Below are 21,777 nucleotides of genomic sequence, written 5' to 3'. Positions count from 1 at the left end.
ACAACTAAGGACAAATAGATTGTTTAATGATTTAAAATCAAGATTTTTATAAATGTGTATAAAGTCCAAATAATTTAATAGCAACTTGTGAATATTTTGTAAACTATATACCAAATACTGGCTTGTTAAGAAGCTAGTGTCAAATGGTTTTAATTCGCAGTTCGGTCACACTAAAAATACTCAAAAATTCGCCATAGCATTTACAAACCTAACCCGCCATTTTCAATATAGCGTCACTCGTGCAATTTTTCGTAATAATAATTGTTTTGTGATAAATATAATTTATATTCAACTTTACTTTGCAATAATCTCGTCGCAATAGCAAAACAGAGATAATGTCTCAATTCAATTTTGTGAGCGACTTGCAAAATGCCTTAATACTGGATGGAGAAACGCGCGGACCTCCGCCAAGATGGCAGAAGAAGCTGGAGGCGTCGCTAAATGGTAGTGTCAATACCACCCGATCGGTGCTCTCTGTATCATACAATACCAGTTTCTCTGGCGTCCAGGCGCCCATGAAAACTCCAGGCAAATGTGCCGATGCAAAAACCAACAAAAAGCAAACACCGACAAAGACGCCAGGAGGCGGAGACCGCTTTATACCCAATCGGGCGGCCACCAACTTTGAGTTAGCACATTTTTTGGTAAGTTTCACTACTTGGTGAAGAATTAAGAGATACATATGTATGTATTTTACATTCCCATAAATTTCCTAGGTCAAATCGGATAAAGGAGAAGAGGAAAGCAATGATAGCAATGAGAATAATGTAAAGGCCTCGGCTCACAAAGACGAGCGACAGAAGCTTATTTCGGAGGTAGCCCAAGTGCCGGAAGGTGGACAAGCAGCGGGAGGCTCTCGCATATTGTGCTATCAAAACAAAGCACCAGCTGCACCTGAGTCCCATACAAATCCCCTCAAGGTTGTCTACTCCATTAAGACTCCCATATCGACGAAAAGCGGTTCACGTTATATTCCCACCACATCTGAGAGAATTCTGGATGCTCCAGATTTTATCAATGATTACTGTAAGACATCGAAAAGAAATCATTTTTATTACATCTCACCCTAATCCTTTACTCTCTTTTAATAGATCTTAACCTAATGGACTGGAGCGGAGATAATATTGTAGCCGTTGCCTTGGGCAGTTGTGTGTACCTATGGAATGCAGCCAGTGGTAACATTGAACAGCTAACTGAATTTGAAGAGGGCGACTATGCCGGTTCCTTGTCTTGGATTCAAGAGGGGCAAGTTCTGGCCATTGGCAACAGCACCGGCGCCGTAGAGCTATGGGATTGCTCGAAGGCCAAGCGTCTGCGTGTCATGGATGGCCACAGTGCCCGGATTGGTTCACTGGCTTGGAATTCGTTTCTGGTCTCATCCGGCGGACGTGATGGTCTAATCATTCACCATGATGTACGTTCAGCTAACCATAAAATTTCCTCACTTTCGGGTCACAATCAAGAGGTCTGCGGTCTAAAATGGTCAACAGATTTCAAATATCTTGCCAGTGGTGGCAATGATAATTTGGTTAATGTCTGGCCTTTGGCCTCAAGTGGTGTTGGCACAGCCACTGAACCATTGCATCAATTTAATGAACATCAGGCAGCTGTTCGTGCCTTGGCCTGGTGTCCCTGGCAGCCAAATACTTTGGCCACTGGCGGCGGAACAGCCGATCGTTGCATTAAATTCTGGAATGTAAGCAACGGTTCGCTCATCAAGTCTGTCGACTCAAAGTCACAGGTCTGCGCTCTGCTCTTCTCTCGTCACTACAAAGAATTGATATCGGCTCATGGTTTTGCCAACAATCAATTGACCATCTGGAAATACCCCACAATGGTGAAACAGGCTGATCTAACCGGTCACACATCCCGAGTTCTCCAAATGGCCATGTCTCCCGATGGCAGTACAGTTATCAGTGCCGGCGCCGATGAGACTTTACGTCTATGGAATTGTTTTGCTCCCGATCCATTGGCTTCCAAAAAAGTATCCAGTGTTAAGAGCATGGCCAAACAGAGCGTTTTTCGGCAAAGCATACGTTAACAAACAGGAGGCTATCTATATCCAAATTTCATACTCCAAAACGTTCTTATTTTCATCAAATTTCTTTTCGTTTTCTTTTTTAAGTTGCCATATTTATATTTTTGGATTTAAGATGAATTTTCCTTACAGATTGTTAAATTAGAATTAGTTGTGTTAGTTTATTTTAATTACCTTGTTTTCTTAAGTAATATTCTAGACAAATATGAAAATTTCATTATGTGCTGCTGCTAGGTGACAAAGCGATATAATTTTGTGATTGTATAATGACTTTATGTGAAACTAGCTATTTAAATTTTGACTCTTTAATGATATTAATAATTTTATGTAATACTTTATGTTCTCGCAAAATATTTGAATTCCAAAACGTTTATGATAAATTTACAATAATATAATTCAAACTACATTCTGTCTCCAGAGATAATTATTTTAAAAATTTATTTGGAGATTAAGATATCCATCCTTAATAAATGATTGACAAGGACATGCATGTAATCTTACACTTTTTAAATAAATGTTAATTTCATTATGTTTACTGCGCTGTTAGTATATATATTAAACAATAAATAAAAATTGCCTTCTGCTGCCATAGTGCATCGATTTTTTCCATAATGCGCTTTATTTTCATTACAAAAATACATTTCTCTTAAAATATGTAATCGTTGTCGGTCGATTCGGTGCTGTTGGTTTGCGTAAGTACATATACATACATATATCTCTCTTGTCAATCGGTTGGATCGGCAGCATTTCGTTTTTGTTAATAGCGGGAAGGAAATTATAAATAAGTTTTATATATTTGTAAGTTATATCTGCTGTATATTATATACAATTAATGGATGCAAGTTTCAAGCAACTGTCATGGGATTGCCATTGCCATAGCTAACAAAGTAACGCGGATCGCCAAAGCGATCGTACATCTGTAACCAGAAGAGAAAACAAAAAAAAACAACATGGTTTAGACCAGCAAAAATATTTGCGTAAAATTAGGTTTAAATTGAACAAATTAACAACAAAACCAACAAAATAATAAACAAAACTTTAGGCAAGTGTTTAAACAAGGAAATAACATAATTTACAGACGAGTGTAATTTGACCTACCTTTTTTTTTTTCAGTTACAACTTACTACAAAATCCGCAATATAAAGTCGATCCACCGACTTTGAAATACCCTGTACCCAATAGCATAAACTTTTCTTTTGAGGTTTGACTTTCTCGGCTTCTGAGTAACTTTATGAAATAAATTTTTCCGAAAACTTTTAAGTTTTTAATTTTTACCAAATGCCTCTGGGTACAGTGTACACATTTACTAGATCAATTTATAAATTTTGTTTCTCACAAATTTTGGTTTTGTTCAAATATTTTATTTTGCAACATCATCAGTCGAAAGAAAACATCAATTTAAAAACATCAATTAGATTTAGCTAGCTTAATTTACTAAATATTTTCTTTTATCTCATCTGTTTTTGTTTTTTGTGTTGTTGTTGTTGTTAAGAGTTAGGGACATAAATTGTTACTGCTAAATTAGAATCAGATATATGTATGTAATGTAATAGTATAAAGTAGATCTAAATCTATAGGTTAGTTTATCAATTGCACACACTCACACTCACGCATACACTCGCATTTACATACACACAAACATACATAATACATAGACCAAGATAGTGGGAGATAGAAGGAGACAGGAACAAACATCAAGTCTTACATAACACAGCTTAAATATACATATATAGGAGACAGCATAGATATTAGATGGATTAACAGTTCTTGTTGATTACTTTGTTGGTTTTCATTTTCAGTGGGTGATGGGGGTGATTTTGGGCTGGGGAGAGCTTCTACTAAAACATAGATGTCCAGCCCCCCTTTGTAAACTATATGACGAGGGCTATTTCTCGAACTTCTTTTTTGTTTTTCATTTTTTTCTTTTTGGTTAAAAACAATACATAGAATGTTATATACATATTCATTTTAAACTGAATACCAGTTCAGCTTTTCCATTTCTTTTTTCTTCTAATGGTTAGGATTTGGTTTTTTTTTTTTGTTTTGAGGGGAGTGGAGGGATATTTCTCTACATACATACATATATATTCATTAATATGTTGTTGCTGTGTTTGCTTGTTTGTTTTACTGTTCTGTTCTGTTTGTTGGTTGGTTGGTTGATTTGCTTTTTTTTATGCTGTCACGCTCACCTTCGTATCGTCTAGATCTTCAATATCGCTACTATCATAATCACTATCGGGCGGCGTTAATGTCTCAGCTCCACGTTTCTCGAGTATATTCTGCATACGAGATTTATTAAGTATGCATGCCACTTGATATGCCGTTAATCCTGCATAGGTTGCTGTCTCCAGATTCAATTTCTCGCACTCGTCAAGCAGGAAATTGGCCAAATCCTCATTACAGCATTCGATGGCGATATGTAGGGGTGTGCGTCCTGATTTTCCCTCCTACAGAAAGATTTATCAATCAATTAATCATTTAGAAAATTTATGTGTATGTATAGTATAACTTACCCTGGCATTAATATCTGCTCCATGGGATACCAAAATGCGTAGGATATCAATATGTCCACCCTCGGCAGCCAAATGCACGCAACGTTCACCTACAAAAACAATGATAAGAACATACAGATATCAAATTAGTAAATTATTTAATTATCAATTTGTTTAATCATTATTATAAAATTGATAACAATTGGAGATGGATGGATTGGTGATGAGGAAGAACCATATAAAAACAATATTATTTTAAGTACATTTGTACTCATCAAATTAAATTAAATTGTGATAAAAATTGTTAACTTTGTTGATAAAAAAGTGATATTGTTAACTTTTATGTTAAATTTGTTTTGTATTCTATGGAATATTGTCTTTGGGTTTAAATTTTTTCAATCAAATGTCATTAATCTCTGCGTCAATGTGCACAGTGTGTCTACTATCAAAAATCGTCATTTATGAATGAAATGTGATCCCTCCTGATCATACAACAACAAAAAAAGCTTCTCCAATACAAGAAAAATAAAGAAAAAAACAAAAAAAGATTCACCTGTTGTAAAACAAGTAGCGCGTAATACAAATCCGAAACACAACACAAAAAAAAAAAGCTTTGATTACGCCAATGCAAACTAAAGAGATCCCAAGAGAAAGAGAGAGAGAGAGAGTAAATAATGGAGAGGGAGCTAAGAGAAGAGTACGTAAGGGGGAGCATTGGCAGCAAGTGGGAGCTGTTTTTGCCTTATAAGACAATATGACAACGCGTACGCGATGTGTGTGTGTGGTGTGCGTGTATGTCTCGTGCAGTGGTGTGCGTTGAAAAACCCAAGAAATTCCCACAATAAAACAGCAGCAATAACACACACAGCTACAACAATAACAACAATTGAGTGACTGACGGGTTGAAGCACACAACAACAACAACAAGAAAAACAAAAAAAAAGTGGCGTAAAGTTAACAAACCAACTTTAGCAACAAGTTTGCCCAAGTTCAAATTGGTTTAAACAAATTTAAACACACACACACTTACATATATATGCATGCATATTTCCATACATTCTCAACATTTTGTTTGACTATAGTTTTTTTTCTTTATTTTTTGTTGCTTTTGTTTTCTCACAATATTTTCTCATCAAATTGAGCCATTTTGCTCAACTCTGTGATTGTGCCCCGTGCATACGAAATCAAAGCAGTTGGCTTTATCCGATACCCTCGATCAACTAACAGGAAGATTGGAATGTTCCACTGATTGATTGGTCTAAACCTAACAATCAGGATAATTTCCCATCCCTAAAAAGTGAGTAAGTTATATGTCCTGGTAATGAACTGGGCGTTGCCTTACACCAGAGATTGTAACCTCTGCGGCTGTCATCTTTCCATTCATTTCTTCAGTGGGTGTCAGATTTAAAAACAGGATAGGTGGCAACACTGTAGTGAGTATCAAAACTCAATTTCACTTAGTCGACTCTCTCTTCCGCTTAACTTATAGATCCTCTTTCCGTAATCTTTCTATAGAATCATCAGGGAAATTATTTTTCAGGACCCTTAGGATTCAAACGCCCTCTTACTACACACTCAACCATTTTTGCTTTCGTCTAACAAATGGTCCACTGTTTCGTCCTGATCGTACTGCCTTATCAAAAACAAATCCGAAATAATAACATTCGGCATATAGAAATCGAAATTGTATAAATCTTAAACTTGTGTATATTCCCATCGGATACGCGGTATCTTAAAGTCGCCATATGGGGTTATCGTATGGAATTTTTTTTCTTTTGGTTTTTGCTTTTATATGGCTTTATGATTAGTTTTTGGTTGTTGTTATTGTTGCCCACATTTGTGGCTACACGTGCTGTTGATTGACTTTCACACACAAACAGTTTGTAAATTTGCATACACACACACACACACTCGCTCACACACAGACGTGGTGAATAATATTAAATTGAGAATGGATTGAATACATAAAATAATTCTTTACAACAATAACAAAAAGGCCAATTGATTGCCTTTAATTGATTGTACTTAGCCCCAAAACCCTAACTTAGAATAAATGTTATACATAGTTGGAGATGTAATTAAAAAATAGATCGTTCAGAAAATGAATCGTTGAGATTGAAGTATGAATGAAAATAAAGCCCTAAGGTTGAGATAAGAAACACTTCGCCATGAACCAGAGATTCATAAATAGAAATCACGAAATTCTAATCAGTAAATTGGAATATTACTATAGCCCCATCATATATCAATTAATTAATTGTTGATATATTTAAGACTAATTTTCTAGTTCCTGTTTCTCGACAACAACAAAAAAGAAAGAAAGCAGAAAGTCAGATCTTCCAGTTTAGTTATTGTTGGTCTCTCTTAATTTCTCTCCTGTCTTCTCTTCTTGCTTTACAAAAGCAACAATTGTGTCACAAGTTTTAAATATAAACGATGACAACATAATGTATATATGTATGTATGTATGTATTTCTCTCTGATTTTAAGCCAAACGGAGCGACTAACTAAGAAGAGATAGTAGTAGCCAGACAATCAACCAACCAACCCAGAGATCTTCTTCTCCATTGTTGCTTGCGAGCGAAACTAGTGAGCGAATCTACGTTGAAGAAGACTTAGCAACGTGCCGATCGTTAGCATACGATTAAAGGCTTAAGCTACTATAATAATACAGTGAATCTTTATATATTTTTTTGATGATATTTATAGATACACAACCAACTATCCAACCAACCAACAACCAACATATGAAATTTGAAACACAAAAGTTTGTTTCAAACTTTTTGGGAATTCCCCCCAAAACTTGTGAGCTCTAACCTGATGTCGTCGTTTGCTGCGTCACGTATCTTCACACATCTCCCAACAAAAAGAAAAAAATTCGTTCCAAGTTGCCAACAAGTCTGAGCAGATTTAATTTCGGTTTAAAGAAATTAAATCGCTGTGAAATTTGCCTTGAAGTGCGCATTAATAAAAAGACTAATCGAATCGTTTAAGTATTTAATTCGTTTTGAGCGTAGTTAACACTTTCTTAGACGTAACATTTAAACACAAAGTAGGGCGTTGTCTAAATTGACAAGAACTCGCTAACTAATCAAAATATTAACTTTAATAGTCAAGGCGTTTAGAAAAGTCGATAAATTTAAAAGATAAACCCGAATTTCTATATTAAGCGCAGCTTTATTTTCTTTAAATATTCTAAAAATGGTTTAAATGTTCGATCTTAAACTATATCATAATATTTTTAGATCTTTTTCCCTTAGAATCATGAAATAATTGTTAAAGTAGTAACAATCTTTAGAATGTCGTCTTAAGTAGCTTTCTTCCATCCTAAATGTTATAATATATTTCTAAAATTTGGATTCATATAAAGACTTAGAATTTAAATTAATAAAAAAAAAAACATTTCAGTAAAATTGACCTCGAACCAGTTATCAATATTGATCATTAAAACAAATTCTCTTATGATTTTTTCCCCTCCCGAATTCTATTTACACAGGCGACCTTATATAAAGAGGGGGAAAGAAAAACAAAAAAAAAAAAAAAAAACGGCGCAGTTGAAAGTACTCAAAAAGTCGCAAAGTTCATAAATTTATTGACAATGAACAAATATTAAATATGATGTTCATTTTTTGTTTCTTTCTTGTTGTTGCTTTTTGTCTTTTTGCTTAATTTTAATTAATTGTGCTCTGCTGTTGTTTTTGTTGCTGTTGCTTTGGTATTTCTATAACGTGTTTATCTCAGTTCATTTGCTTGCACGTCCTTCAGATGGGCAACTTTATGGTTCATTGATTCATAATTCAATTATGATGGCATTTTTTTTTTTTTATTTTTATTTTTTTTCGTTTGGTTAAATAATATTTAAAGTTTATTTTGGGTTTTTTTTCGTTGTGCAAATTGCTTTGCAGTGCGTAATTAACTAAATTAAATATTCAAATGAAATATTTATTACAAATTCCAATCAGAATTCAGAATTAAGCAGTCTATAAATTACTTTTCACATAGATAAAGCCGAATAAGTCGTTGACAAAGCTCCTATAAAGATCTCTCAACTTTCAGTGATCTTCATTCGTTGGTGAAATTTACTCGTTACAAATTATACTCGTTACTTTTACAATATTCATCCATTACGCCGCAATTGCGCGTGCCCCCAAGAAATAAATAATACTAAATAGACAAAAAAAAGAAATGTTAGCGGGCCATTAGGGGAATTTTTCAAACAAACAAAAGAGTAAATCAACACCTGAAAAGAAAGGAAGGCGGCACAAACTCCAAAAACAACTGTCCAAACAATGGAGTCTAAAACAGAGGCCAACCTACACACACACACACACACACACACACAAATAGATCCAATTAAAAAAAAAAGACAACAATATCAAATTAAAAATTATTGTTTATATGTTGTTTTTTTTATTGTTTTTAACTTCTGGGCGCCACATTTGCGAATTTTTCATATTAAACTTTCCAACTTTCCGCCAATTTGGATGGTGTGTGGAAATTTGAAGGCGAAAAACCCAAGACAAATAACAAACAATAACAACAATTTAGCACAATTAAAGCTTATGGATTTTCCAAAAAACAAAAAAAAAGCGCCTCACTACGATGACAACCGACACCGACTTGGCAATGAAAGTGTTTTGTTGGCGATCCCAAAAAGCCAGTTATGTCAGACGATGGACGTCTGCGTCCGCGTCCAACATCTTGTTGACTTTCTTTTGAGTGAAGCAAATGCAAATACTTGATGGAGGAGAAGACAGGGAAGGGAAGGCGGGACGGAGTGGAGCGATCGTGATGGTAGCAGCCACGTGTGACCACCAAAAAAAAAGAAAAGAAAACGAACCACAAAAAGAGAAGTGAAATGGTAATGTGGAGAGCCAACAACAAGTATTATTAAGGCGCAAATGGCGCACGGGCAAAACCCGCCATTCCATTGCCAACAATATTTCCAGCCAAGAGGTCGCCCTCAATGCGGTGGGTAGATCAACAATAATAATGCCATACGGTAAAAGTAAGGTTTGTCACTTCAATTGTTAATCGAGGGGTTTTCCTATGTCTGGACTGGACGACAATCGAACACTTCCGCTTTACATACTTTATTGATCGTGACATACAAACAGATGGAGATACATTCATACATAGATGTTTTAGGAGAGGTCTGACCTTGTGGCCATGTCTCTATCTCCTCTCATCTCGGCTCTCTCTCTCTGTTTCTCTATTCTTAATGTGACTAATTTGTTTATAAGTTTATTCGCTTTTTCACAGTTGCAAAATTGATTTAAGATGTAAGTGCTTATAAAAGCAAATTCCAGAACAAAAATAATATAAAAACTAAAATTATTATGTATTCAATTGACGTTAAAGAATGAGTGACTGAGTGTGACTACTTAAAAACTGGTTTTTCTATTTGTTAAATGCATTTCAGATTTACAACTGGGAAATGTGACAGCAAAAAACAGCCTAGATGACTTGCATAATTCGTTAAATGAAATAAAGATCGAAATGATGTTTTGAGGATGACACCATTTCCCAAGATCCTAAGATTCTAAAACTTATTCACAAGTTTTCTTATTTTTTTGTGGTTTTTTTGCGATCTTAAATTTTGGGAAAATATGGTAGGTAATTTTAAACCCACTCTACATACATTCCTGGTCACTAATCTAGATCAGTTAGTATTCTTGGACTTCCAAGAACTATCTGAATTTCAAAAAGAGCCAAAATGAATTTTGTTGTAAATTATGGCCCAGGGGGGTATTAATTTTTCACTAATCAACAGATTGTTTGATTGGTAGTCGAAAAAATCAACAACTAAAATCCGTTTTAATTGCGTGGCCTCTACTGTATGTAGGTAACTCGAGATGTTGTAATTCCGTCAGAGAAGGCTTGTGCTATACTTCGATCAATTACATTTATAATATGTGATATCTAGTTGTGGCAAATTTCATAAATTTACATTATTAATTGGTATATAGTACTCTTACAATCACCTTGCTCATTCCATTATCATTATCTACAACTGGTTCTCGGATTTCCCAATTGCACTCTATGACGTACTATCAACAACGTATGTACCTACACTTTAATACGATGGCGACCCATTTAAAAAAAAAAAAATTTCTACTTTCGTCAAATCATGCTGATAGCTTAGAACTAAAGCCATGCCATACAATTGTGGTGGAATCCTTCTCTCTATAGTTGTGTGTGTGTGTGTATATCTTTTATCGTATGCAAGGGGAAACTAAACAAATAATATTACATACTATATATGCGGCAGGTGTTAAAAATCAAATAGCAAATACATCTTTAGCAGCACAAAACAAAAAGCCAAGCAAAAATGGTAAAAACCGGTGATAGCACTTATCATTTATTAGTATACTTTTTGGTCTACGTTAATTATATCGGTGTGTGTACATTACGTATAATCGCATATAATAAACAGACCACCTATTGGGGTTTTCCTAGACCTAGGTGATAACACAAACTGTGTGTGCCCTCGCTGACTGGCTGCTTCTCTTTTTTCTCTAGGTACAAATATGTGACGAAAATCGTGGCGCATTGGCTGTGGGTGCTTGACAAATCTGTTTGTTCAAGATAAGGCAAGTCACCAACGAGGGGGAAGTACAGAAAGCATTCGTACATATATTTAATTTTAGTCGGTGTTACTATGGCCAGTTATAATCGTTTCGAATTTAGAGATTTATGCTCAATTGTTGTTTACATATGTATGTACATATATGTATTCTGAAATTCCCTTAATTTAATTTGTCATCAAGCAATTTGCAATGGCCAGAGCCACTTGAAACGCACAGATGGTAATCTAGGAACATATGTTTATGTTTAATTTATTGTTATTGTTATAAGTATAGGATATAGTTGTAAACTATCAACCTAACTATATTTTACAAGCACTGGCAGCTAAGGCCTTCGGCTTACAATTAGACGAAAACTACATCCATACACTAGCCTGGGATTCGAACCCGGGTCCTCGTTGTTCAGTTGCCCAAATAACTGGGTCACTTAGACAACTCATCTACCGAGGACTGCGTGTTTAATTTATATTAGTTGGAAATCCATTTATTCTTTAAGCTCACCCAAAAGCCATTGCAACAAAAATAAATTCCCTGGAGTGTTCCATTCTTTAGCTAAGTTCTTAAAGTTTCTTTGTTCTTTCATATGCAGTTAATCACTATTACTTGCTTAGAAGTAAGTTAACACAAAAGGAAAGGAAACTCATTCGATTTCTGTTTTCTTATTCACCCAAAATGAGGGCAATTAACTTTTTCTTTTATATTAGGCGAATAAAGGGACTTCAAGGAAAATCTATTTTTACTTTGCGTGTTCCACATGCTTTCTTTAGGAATGAGATTGCGTGTTCTGAATAATGTTGTAATAAAGTATATACTATATTTATACCAAAAGGAATATAACCAACCATTTATCACAACTTATTAGACACCAAAAATAGCTGGGAATTTCCAGAGTTTTATATTATTTGTTGTTTTGGTTTTTGAAACCTTGCTTGATCTACATTTCAAGTGCTTGTTGGTGGTTTTTGTAATAATTTATAGTTGACACATATTTACTAAATACACAAAAATATACATGTATGACTATATACAAATGTATGTATGTTTATCGGATATTTATGGTGTATATGTACATAGTCTGCATTTAGTTGGCAATTCGCCCGATGCGAAATGTTTACCCAAATATAACTCACTCACACATTCTGGTATGCTTGATTTCCTCCTATTCTAAGAAAAATTTTTGCCCCCACTTTCAGTTGGTAGCTGTCTCCTGACTTCATTTCATTTCCAGAAAAATCGAATATATTCGAAACTCAGTTTTTTAATCTTAATGCTTTTGTTTTGTTTTTGTGTGTAGAGATTTAAATGTTTATAAATCATTGTTTTGAATTCTTTATAACGCATCTGTAAACTTTGTAAATTGTAGATTATTTTATATATTTTTTTGTGTTTGGGAAAACCCGAAAAAATCTTAACAGAGCGGCATAGCCAGCGAATCAGTCATTGTTAATGTTATTGGTTTTAATAGTTTTCGTCTGCCATGTCTCCTCTACATAAATATATGTATATATACATAGCTATACATGCATATACATATGTAGATATATATGTTTGCTAGTAGTATATAAATGGAATTAAGCAGCTGTTTGTTAGGGGCGAACAAAACCGGTTCGATCTAACTTTAGCCACAAAATGTTTGTTGGCTTTTACTTTATTTTTGGCAAGGTTATATACATATGTACATTCGCATTCGCATAGAAAGATAATCGATTAAACAAAAGCAAAAGGTTAAAGCTAACAAAATTGTTTCTCCCCTATAACCTCCACTAACGCTGCCGCCCACTCACACGCAATTCCTTTTTTAAGTTTATTAACCTTTTCGCTGTTGATTTCTAGTTACTTTTACTTTTTTTTTGGGGCCAGTATTTTGGATGAATCGTCATCGTCATCATGATCATCATCATAATCTCCACGAAGGAAATCAATGAAAATAATCAATAAGGAAGTACATTTCGCAACTGAAGTGGGTGAGGCCCAAAAGCAAATCACATACCACATGCCAGCCAATGCCACCTTTTGGGTGGGTGGGTTGAAAAATAAATCAACTGGAAATTGTATATTGGAATTTCAGTTTCGTTTCGATTTTGTTGTTTCCTTGAAACGCAAATCACACATACACACACACACCCAGTTACTCTGTATACATATTCAATTAATTCAGCATTTTAAACAAATTATTTGACTATATTTATTTTTCAAGTAGAATTATAATCAAGTTAACAATCTTCTGAGCTGAGGGAAATTGAGAATGCTTTATAGAATAATACTCTCGATATTTTCTATAGCATATAGAACTGTCTAACAAGATCAAAATGAAATTTAATTAAACTAAAGAATAATAATGTAGACGCTATAAAATTAGCTATGGCAAATTCTCAACAAAACATCTGGTGGAAATAAATTTTTTAATACAACATTTTCAAGGAGTATAGAAAATCAGAAAATTTTTGCTGACGTCTGAAAATTGCTTTTTTTGTTCTGTTTTTTCCTTTTCGGTTATTTTTGGGTTATTTTGGTAAATCAATAATAACAAAAGCAACAGCAACAACAACGAAATAATGCTAGACGGTCGTTGGTCGTTGCTTGCTTGCTGAGAGGAAAAACGAGCAGGAGGAGGAGGACAGTGAAATGGCTGGTTTTCACGAGCTCACGGGAAAATTTTCAAACGAAACAAATTTGTGTCGGAGGCCAAAAAAAAAAAAAAAATGAAATGGTGTACATATTTTTGGCATGTGTTCAAAGAAAACTACATACATACATATAACATATAAGCGAAAATGTGGAAAATGTCTCGCACTGTGGCTAGCCGTTGGCGGGACAACGACGAGCCAAAAATATATATTCCGCAAATATAATGAATATATAATTTTATATAATGCTAAAAAGTATGAATACATTTTCGTTTTTTTTTTTTTTTTTATTTTACTCACCATCATAGTTGCGTATCTCTAAATCGGCGGGTAGTCGGGCATAGCTTAATGAGCTAACTGCCTTATCATTCGAACGATGTCCATATTGACGATGTGCCTCATGGATTTCAGTTGCTCCAAATTTCTCAGTTAGAGCCCGTACACATTGCTTCTCGCCGGCAATGCAGGATAGATGCAACGCCGTATTACCATGACGATCGCGGACTGTGGGCTAAACAAAAAAAAAAAACCAAGAAACGAATCAAAGTGGGAAAAATATTTGTATTAAATCATAGAGGAAATGAATAATGCATGAAAAGTCCTTAAACTAAATGGAAATTTCAAATGTGTTGTTAGCTATCTGTTTATTGCGGTTGTTGTTTTTGATTTGAAATCTTTTATGTTTTTGCCCAAAAAAAAAAACCCTTCTCAAACTTAGTCACAGTATTATGGAAATTCATGGACTTAGAAAGAGGGGATTTTTTTTTAAGTCTTTCTTGCTAAATTTGATAAGTTACTTCATAGTGTTTAAAATGTTGCATTATGGGAAAATCCTTATAGAAATATAATTGATAATTTAATCGGCATTATTGCTGATGAAATTTTCAATGTTAACTTACCTCGGCTCCTGCTAATAGAAGCATTCTCAAGATGTTCGGTTGAGCTGTGAGGGCGGCCAAATGCAATGGAGTTTGGGCCACATCGTTTTGTATATTCAAAAGGCATGGATGTGGTGCCATACGGATAAGGGCAGCAACAACATCCACATATCCCGAAATGCATGCCAAATGCAAAGGTCTGCAGTAAAAACGAAATGAAACAAAATGCAAAAAGAGATGAGTTTCAGTTAAGTTTATTTACCTCCTCTCGGTGCTCGCAGCACTTGTGGAGTAAAAACCCAAAAATTAAACCTGTTTTTGCTTCTTCTTCGCTTTTCGTATTTGTATTTTTGTACCTGCCCACATACCAGGAAAACCCCTGGAATTGGCCTGACTAACATGTGTCAAAGTGAATTTGCCTGTCTCATTCATTGTCTCGTGTCGGGTGCCTTTGTGAATCATGAAAATCTCCAGGCCCCCCCACCATTATCATCTACCTCTATTCTCCACAGAGACACACAGTTGGTGGTCAAGAGAGAAGATGTATCTTTTGTCACATTTTATTGTTTTGTGGGAAATTCTAAAACGGAAATACTACTTACGTGTCGCCATCGTCATTTTGTTGATAGAATTGCTCCCAGGCATTCATAATATTAATGCTATTCGAGTTTGTGGCATTTCCATTTCCAGTTGCTGCTGCAGCTGCAGGTGTTTGTTTGCGACTTAAATTGTTAAGAACATCTCCGCTGCTGGCCAAATTCGATTGGACTGTCCATTGTGGTATGCCAAAGTCTACATTATGTTTGAGGCGCATTTGTTCGGATGATGTGGATCCTGGCTCCTGTTTAGGTGCCTCCTCGGTTGGGGATGGTACTACCGATGATGACTTCTTTCCGTTGTCCTGCTCCTCCTCCTCTTCCCCGGATAATTGTCTACTTCTTCTTCAATGAGGCCCGAATCGAGAGCAATTGAACAAATTTCTTTGTGCTGTTGTTGCTGTTTGTTGGTGCTCTTTTCCTCAGCCTCGTTTCTTGAACTGGTTTTGATGTCTTGTTCAATGATAATCTCCTCACTAAAGATTTGCGATGATTGCGGCCCAGAGATGAAACCAGAATCACTTGTTTCGCTTTGTGCTAAAGATTCTTTTTGTTGCTTGCTAATGGCGTCGCCGTCGTTGCCGCCAAATGGCGTTAAATTTGGCGTTTTACTGTTATGAATTACTGTGCTGTATTGATCAACACTGGCGGCGGCTGCACAGCTACAATCCGTCGCTGCTGCTGCTGCTTCTTCCTGTTTGTTATCACTTGTTGCTTTTGCATCTGCCGTTTGGTTCCACATTTTGTAAGTTTATTGAAAGTATTTTTAGTTTTTTTTTCTTTTCTTTTTTTGTCTCTTTATATTCTGCTTTGCGCACTTTTTCCTTTGGTTGCTGTTGCTTAAATGTTTTAATTTGTCACTGCGCGTTGTCTTTTTATTACTGCTAATTGTTTTTGGCTGGGTGATTCCTTCTGCAACAACAATAACGAAGAATAAAAAAATGTGTTTTCTTTAATTATTATATGGAAATTTCACATGTTGAACTTTGCATTGGAGCTCAGGTTAAACCACAAGTTCTCGCGCTCTCTTTTCCTCTTCCACTCACTAGCGTACACCTTCACATGCACACACACGAACACACACACACACAAAGCTTTCATATAACTGCGCTTGGGAAGCTTTTTTAACTTCTCTGAGGTGCGAGTGAAACGAATATAGAATTTGTATGAGAAAACACAATATCACTTCTTTTTTTTTTTTTGTTTTGCAATTCTTTTTATTAATTATAAGTGTATGATTAAACAACAATAACAACATGGCAATAATAAAGCATTTTCTCGGGGAATTTCAAACAAATTTTCCATCCGTTTCACACACACACAGCAACCCATACACATTTGTACATATACATACATATATACACATCAATTTAATAGAGTTTATCCCCATCACAGCTTCTCTTTTATTTTTATTTTTTCTTCCATTTCCATTTCAAAATGGCACCACCTTAAATTACTTTTATTTTCTTCTCTCTAAGCGAATTCACTACCTTTTTATTTCACTTTTTTGTTTCTCGTTTTTATTTCCTATTTTCCGCACATTCACTTCACTTGCCACTTCGCTTAATTTTTTTATTACAAATTTCGACGGAAAAACGTCCGCGCGCACAACCTTTCAACTTGAAATCAAAAACAACAATAAAAAACAAAAAAAAATCGATATTATCGATGGAACCGATGGAGTGCGATAAATCGATGGAAATTTTTCGATGTCGATATTGGAACGAATCGATTTTTTTTTAAATAAGAACCTCTCATCAGCATTATGTTTGGAAATCGTCTTTTGTTTTGTTTTTTGCTTAGAGAGATTTTTGTTTTCGTTTTTCTGGGCTTAGGGGGAGAAGGCGCCCTTTTTATATCCTTGCAAAAAGGGTATATTAAATTTTGGTCAGAAGTGTGCAACGCATAGAACGAAGCATCTCCCCAAAAAGTGACCATACAAAGTATATATATTCTTGATCAGCACGACGAGACGATTGCCATGTCCGTCCGTCCGTCTGGATCAACGCAAACTCCTCCTAGACCGTAAGAGCTACTGAAATTTTGCACCTAGGCTTGTATATACTGCAGGCGTTGTATATCTCGGATTCAGCCGGATCGGACCACTATATCATATAGCTCCCATACAAACCCCAAAGTCACGAACAGTGACTTTTCTCAATAACTTCGTTTTTTTCTAAGCTATTGTCGTGAAACTTAATATTAGAGAGTTTACTACGCCTATAAACGACTATGCCAAATTTGATAAAGATCGGGTGACTATATCATATAGCTCCCATAGGAACGATCGGTCGAAAACAGTGACTTTTGTAAATAACTTCGTTACTTTTAACGCGATTGCTTTTAAATTAAACATTTCTTAATTTAATATATCTGTTAATGACTGTGTCGAATTTGATAAAGATCGGGTGACTATATCATATAGCTCCCATAGGAACGATCGGTGGAAAACAGTGACTTTGATCAATATCTTCGTTATTTCCTATGATTGTAGGCCATTGTTTCGCAAACATAAGCCTTTTTAGATAAAACGTTCTTCCACATTGATGGCTAATAGGTAAGGAAAGAGTTACCAAAAGTTTGTATACCCAAACTTTGACGCGGTCGAAGTTAGCCCCGGCCCTCTGGTTTTATCTTCAAGTTTAACTTGAAACTATAAATTTTGTTTTTATATTAAAGAACATTCACAAATTACAAGCTTAAATCATTTTAATATATTTTCGATTGAATTAATTTATAAAGGGCTAACTTATAGTAGTTAAATTATACGCTAGATAATTCGTATCGATGATTATAGACAAGGTCATGAGTTCTGATACTTTTGGTTGACCCTTTTTGAATATTTGAAACTTTGTAATATTGAAAAAGACACAAAATATATATGTTGAATAACTCGTTTAAATTTTCGATGGTTTTTTCCATCGATGGAAAAAATATCGATTGGAGCAACCATCGAAAAATATATGAGTATAGATCTGACGAGATCGTTAATATGATGGCATTTGAGTAATTTTTTTGAAGGCTCTTTATTTTGGGCTAAGTTGGGTTAAACCATTTGATGGCTGTTTGATGCATGATGAATCAGTATGGAAAAATCAGTTCAAAAGTAGGGCTTTAAGCGCTTTTAAACCATAAATATATATATATATATAAATAGTTATGAGTAATATGGGTAGTGGATCTTAAGAAATCGGTTTGAAAATGCATGGTAGGCTTTTAATTCTGCGCAGCAGTTAGAGCCAAAACGGTGAAACGCACCTCATTGGGATCACGGGACATGAATTCTTTGCAAACTTTGGCTGCATCCTTGACAAATGTCTCCTCAGAGGTCTCACCATGCTTGATGGGAAAAGATTTGCGGCCATCTAGTTCATAGAGGGTTCCATTTTTGTTGACCAACGCAATGAAATGATGAATAACCTTCTTATGTTCGGAAGCATTAGTTTGACCCTCCTGAGCTAGTTCCTGATGGCCAGCTGTAAATTCTTTGTCCTCTTCCAATGCCTTGCCGCGATCCTCGGGTGAGAGAGAGACTGTTTTGTCCAAAAAGTTCTTCAAGACGCCGCCAGATACGTCCACTCTGCAAAATATCACAAGTTCCATGAGTAAAAGGGATTTTGGTCAACATTGTGTATCTAACTTACTCCTTATTGTTGGCCACACTGTGAATAAGAGCCACAGTACCACAGGCATTTACATCCTTGATACGCTCATGTTCTTCAGAGCGATGCTTCTCATACTATAAAATGGCAGAACAAAACTAAACTGTAAAAACAATATGGGGGCTAAAACGCTATAAAAACCAACCGCATCGCTGCATGGAAAAAGCAATATCAGAGCCTTTACTGGACGTGTTATCCACTCAAGCATCTTATCCTCCAAGCCTATGACATCAGTCACCGACCAAGACGGCGACACGCCCAGCTTGTGTATATACATACTTAGTCAAAACATAAAAGAAGAAAGGAAGCACAGAAAATTTATAAAAATTGGTATGGGAATTCAATTTGTCTCCGCTTATATCCTGTGCCAATTATTTTTTTTTTTTTTGACAATTTCAAATATTTTTTATTTTTGCCAATTTCCGAACTTTGTTTGATAATTTTCAGACATAATGGAATTCATTCCATTCTTACCTGGAATGGACCAATAGAAGATCTTTTTTGTAGAGCTTCAATTCGCCATGACTGGCACCACGGGCACACCAGGTAACAACGAGAGAACGTAGGCCATAGCCATCAACATGGACGAATTCTGGCATCATAGCTTGCCCTATGTTCACAAAGTAAATACATATCTGCATAGATAGGGGCTATATCATACAAACATATATTTCTTTACAGATTTTCGTCATGTACTTGACCAACTTGATCACTGGAAGTCAAGCATTGATATATGCAAAAAGCGCTTGTCCAAAAAGCGATACTTCCACGGAGTTTGTAAGTACCTACATACATATGTATATACATATTTTGCATTTCAACATTATATATCCATTATGCTTCATTGCAGCTGACCAATTCTGATGAACTTGCTGACATCATTCTGGAGATCTTAATGCAAGTGCCCATACCCTTGAGGCGAAACATAGTGGCCATAGTGTCTGACAGGTTCCGGATGAACATTCGTGAGTATAGTGGAGGACATATGTCCTTACGTGCCACCTCCACACATATTCGATGTGACACATTTGTTAAATTATTTTATAAAGGAATCGGATATCTGCTGTGAAAACAATGTTCTTTTGCTGGTGGACACTATATTCAAAAGAGAGGAATACCGAAATCAGTTTAAAGATATACAGGAAGGATGCGGATCTATTAAAATCGACACGCTGGCTCTCTTCTGGGCCTTCGTGAACAGTATTATGGAGACTCTGAAGAACATTTTCCATTGATAAGGATGAGTTCGTTTTGACAAAACTGAACATCGACCGGATGGAGCTCAAGGGGAAGTCATTTGTGAGTCATATGCCGGTCATGCCCCTAAAGATGTGTGCCGAGGGTGGTGGATTGCTGAGCTTTATTGTCTATGACGTAGCAAGTGATCTTAATTAAATAACACCCTAAAATTCTGGGCGGGAAATCGAAATGCGTTGCTGATATCAAAATGGATATGGGATATGTATTTGTTTTTAAAAATTGTTTTTAAATGATAATAATATTGTACATATATACATACATATATTGATGGTGATGTGCCATACATTTTTGTAAGCAGGAAGATCTTAAAGATTTTCGGATTCTGCCATGTTTTATGACATCTTCGAATCTCTCATAAACATTTTGTAAATAAAGTTGTTTTTTAATTGTAATGTATGTTTTTTTTAAATTGCACCACAAAAGTGAATACCCTACGAATACCCTTTCCGAACTTCGAACCATTGAGGCAAGATGAGGCGAACTGCAACGGACGAACTCGCTCGAACATGCTCCGATAATGTCGATTAACCGATAGGTATTGCTCCGATAATGTCGATTAACCGATTGGTATTGCTCCGATAATGCCGATCACGATAACTTTGCTCCGATAATGTCGATTTCGATAACTTTAAATTACGAGATTTCAGTGTTGCAAAATGAAAAACGGCTAAAATTCCGCTTAATTGCATTTTAGTGCTGGTAAACGCAGTTATTCTAGATTTTGGCGCATATTTTAAAGTGTTTTTTGGATGAAAATTATTACTTAAAATACTGATCAAAAACATATCTTCAAATAATAAAAACAAAAAAGAGTTAATTTCAAAATAAAATTAAAAATGTAAGCAAAACCAAAAATAGAAAAAAATGAGACAAAAATTTTAATAACAAGAAATTTGAAAAATAATATAACTTCAAATATAAATAAAAAATTTGCTCATAGAGCCTTTTGAAGGGCAGTAAATGTTTAATAGGTGTTAATTTTTCGATTGCCAGGAAGACACGATTTTTGAGCAATCTAAATTAAGTCTGCGAAAGATCTGCTACCATGGAGCAGAAGTTCAATAAGGAAGAGCATGGGATGTCTTTACTCGGGAGGTATACTTGTTACAGGGGGGTGAATGTTTCTTTAAAGTAATACGATAGTATTGCAATATCAAGTGGATTGTTGTTTTGAATTCTATTGCTTCGTAAAGTACCCAAAAGATAAAATTCTTTAACCGCCAAATATTTCAAAAGAGGCAATGAATTAAAATAATTTGATAATTATTATATTTTGATAAATAAAGTCGAAAATTCAGATGCATGGGCACTTCTCCGGTCATTCTGACAGGTAGACTCTATCAGAGTTAAGACATTACTTAGACATGTTAATAAGAATGTACTTTCAGCTAAGTTTAGTTACTTCCATAGAAAATTTGGAAATGCAAAACTTATAAGATATTCAGGATCTTGGGTATACATAACTTAAATCACTGAACATCAGAACTACATTCATGCTGAATCTAAAGCCGCCTTACACTTTAATTATTTACCGCATCGAGGAATACTTCCTGCCATCAACAATTCTCTTTTCTTTGGCCAACTTTGGATTCATTTCGGAACTGGAAAACTTTTCCACTTGAATTTAAAGGCACTTG

General features: G+C 35.2%; 3 protein-coding genes across 3 annotated transcripts; 1 reads left to right on the top strand and 2 right to left on the bottom strand.

Annotated features, from left to right (window-relative positions):
- The first annotated feature begins 196 nt into the window (after positions 1–196).
- fzy (cell division cycle 20 protein fzy) lies at positions 197–2,650 on the top strand. Its single transcript, XM_068287541.1, has 3 exons — positions 197–644; positions 717–1,026; positions 1,092–2,650. The coding sequence occupies exons 1-3, from the start codon at positions 336–338 to the stop codon at positions 2,039–2,041; spliced, it is 1,569 nt and encodes a 522-aa protein (XP_068143642.1). The 5' UTR covers positions 197–335; the 3' UTR covers positions 2,042–2,650.
- Positions 2,612–16,868, bottom strand: cact (NF-kappa-B inhibitor cactus). Its single transcript, XM_068287545.1, has 8 exons — positions 16,709–16,868; positions 15,549–16,130; positions 15,225–15,492; positions 14,644–14,821; positions 14,045–14,255; positions 4,552–4,640; positions 4,228–4,485; positions 2,612–2,955 (listed from the first exon to the last, which is right to left on the bottom strand). The coding sequence occupies exons 2-8, from the start codon at positions 15,958–15,960 to the stop codon at positions 2,884–2,886; spliced, it is 1,488 nt and encodes a 495-aa protein (XP_068143646.1). The 5' UTR covers positions 15,961–16,130; positions 16,709–16,868; the 3' UTR covers positions 2,612–2,883.
- A 1,311-nt stretch (positions 16,869–18,179) lies between these two features.
- On the bottom strand, positions 18,180–19,157 carry LOC137575059 (ubiquitin carboxyl-terminal hydrolase-like). The gene is made up of 3 exons (XM_068287444.1): positions 19,026–19,157; positions 18,863–18,957; positions 18,180–18,798 (listed from the first exon to the last, which is right to left on the bottom strand). Exons 1-3 carry the CDS (start codon positions 19,155–19,157, stop codon positions 18,435–18,437), a joined length of 591 nt encoding a protein of 196 aa, XP_068143545.1. The 3' UTR covers positions 18,180–18,434.
- Between the last annotated feature and the right edge of the window lie 2,620 nt (positions 19,158–21,777).

The sequence above is a fragment of the Drosophila tropicalis genome, unplaced genomic scaffold (assembly GCF_018151085.1).
Source record: "Drosophila tropicalis isolate 14030-0801.00 unplaced genomic scaffold, ASM1815108v1 contig_562, whole genome shotgun sequence".
NCBI lineage: Eukaryota > Metazoa > Arthropoda > Insecta > Diptera > Drosophilidae > Drosophila > Drosophila tropicalis.
Note: the sequence above shows the minus strand (reverse complement) of the source record. Positions and strands in the feature narration are given on the sequence as shown.